The 1,611-nt window shown below is 52.3% G+C and overlaps 2 protein-coding genes across 2 annotated transcripts; both read left to right on the forward strand.

Annotated features, from left to right (window-relative positions):
- Positions 1-461: 461 nt before the first annotated feature.
- Pmar_PMAR017490 (hypothetical protein) lies at positions 462-988 on the forward strand (the record flags this gene model as incomplete). Its single annotated transcript, XM_002767898.1, has 4 exons — positions 462-491; positions 532-630; positions 679-821; positions 865-988. Coding segments are annotated over 4 exons (396 nt in total), but the record flags the coding sequence as incomplete, so codon positions are not given.
- Positions 989-1,026: 38 nt separating this feature from the next.
- On the forward strand, positions 1,027-1,320 carry Pmar_PMAR017491 (hypothetical protein; the record flags this gene model as incomplete). Its single annotated transcript, XM_002767899.1, has 1 exon — positions 1,027-1,320. A coding segment is annotated over one exon (294 nt), but the record flags the coding sequence as incomplete, so codon positions are not given.
- Between the last annotated feature and the right edge of the window lie 291 nt (positions 1,321-1,611).

The following is a 1,611-nucleotide window of genomic DNA, read 5'->3' on the forward strand; positions in this document are numbered from 1 at the left end:
GAAGCAACGCTGATAGCGAAGGAGATGGCCAGGCCTTATACGTGATGAGGGATGCCAAGAAAGACGCCTTGTAGGAGTCGTGATAATAGGTTCAATACGGTACTGCATGTGAAGTCAGTGAGATCATCAGAAGGCGCAGAGAGGAGGACCACTGAAGTCTTGGTCGGTGTTGACTATCGAGGTGTGTCTGCTCATCCACCCCCTCGTAGTAGTGCTAGCAGGTCTGCGAGTTTATGGGTGGACTCCTGAGACGTTGGAGAATCGGGTGTTCTTGATGAGGGATATGTTCGACACGTGGTGTGAGGAGGGCCAACGCTATATAGATGAGCACGTCTTGTTCCCTATGCTGTCATTCATGTTGTTATGTCTCCAGGCTCCAGGATAAGGATGACCCTTTCTGGGATCCTGTCTGTTTGGAGAGGGAGGTAGGCATAGCACGGATCTTCCTGGAGTCTCTCACGATGCAGTTAGAGAACGAGCTGGATGCCAAGGTAGGGTGACGTGAGCTCTTTATGAGCAGTACTGGGGTAGGTGATGTCGTCATCAACAGGATGCCCGGTGGGGACACTCAAGTGCGCTGTGTGGCCTCTGTCGAAAGATGGTAGTAGTACTACTGTACCCGATGAGGAGGTGGGGGAGGAGGATTGAGGAGATCAAGGAAGACTCTCTCGTGGTCAGATAGTGGAGGAGCCATCACAACTCGTCGGGCAACCATTGTCCTTTCGTTTGGTGGTCAAGCAGGCATCCTGTCTCACTCCCAAAGAGCTGGCGAACAACGTAACAGTCCGCTATAGGTGGCAGTTGGATGATGAGGATACCATGTGGGTATTGCCGCGGGCATAGGGCGATTTCTGTGACATTCAGTATTCGGATGAAGGGTTCGGCTGAGGACGTCTTCGTCCTTGATTATGGAAGAGATATCCATCTCACACCTTGTTTAACGCGAGGGATGTTATCTATCCTTCAGGAGGAAGCAATTGCTCTTGAGGTGAGGATGTTGCTGTGGACATGGAGTAGATAGCTCAGGTGTATGGAGAATCGGCAGCGGCAGTTGAGGCTGAGAGGTTGAGGGAGGAGGAGAGGCGAGAGAGGAATGAGAGAGCAGTCAGATGGGCCACAGAGCAAGGTCCAGCGACAACTCGATCCATCGGTTATGCGCAGCAGTTGCCTGGCGAGCCGATGCGGCAGGAGAGTGGATGGGTTATGCAGAAGTCTCCATCGGCTGCAGAGGACATGCCTACAACTTCAGAAGTTGATGCTGCGTCATCGTCCATGAAGCCAGCTGAGTTCAAGACGTCGATGATGTCTCGCTGTTGCCATGTACAATGAAAACCTCCGCATTGTGTGCATCTCACGTAGTTGTGTTTTAGCCTGTGAATAGGTGTGATACTAGAGTTTGGATTCGGGATGGCGCATGTGACCAACGGCCACTGACCATGATAAAAGGAGGACCTAATCCGAGATTCACAGGGTTGCGTAGTGACTACGCCGTGGTCACCGCGGTTAGCGTGGGCCTAGGAATGACGAGTGCACAGGATGAGTACCTGTGCTCGACGTATCTGACGGTTTCAGATTCCGTAACGGTCACCAAGGAGTGTACTGGGGCCTATT

Source organism: Perkinsus marinus, assembly GCF_000006405.1.
Source record: "Perkinsus marinus ATCC 50983 genomic scaffold scf_1104296969608, whole genome shotgun sequence".
NCBI lineage: Eukaryota > Perkinsozoa > Perkinsida > Perkinsidae > Perkinsus > Perkinsus marinus.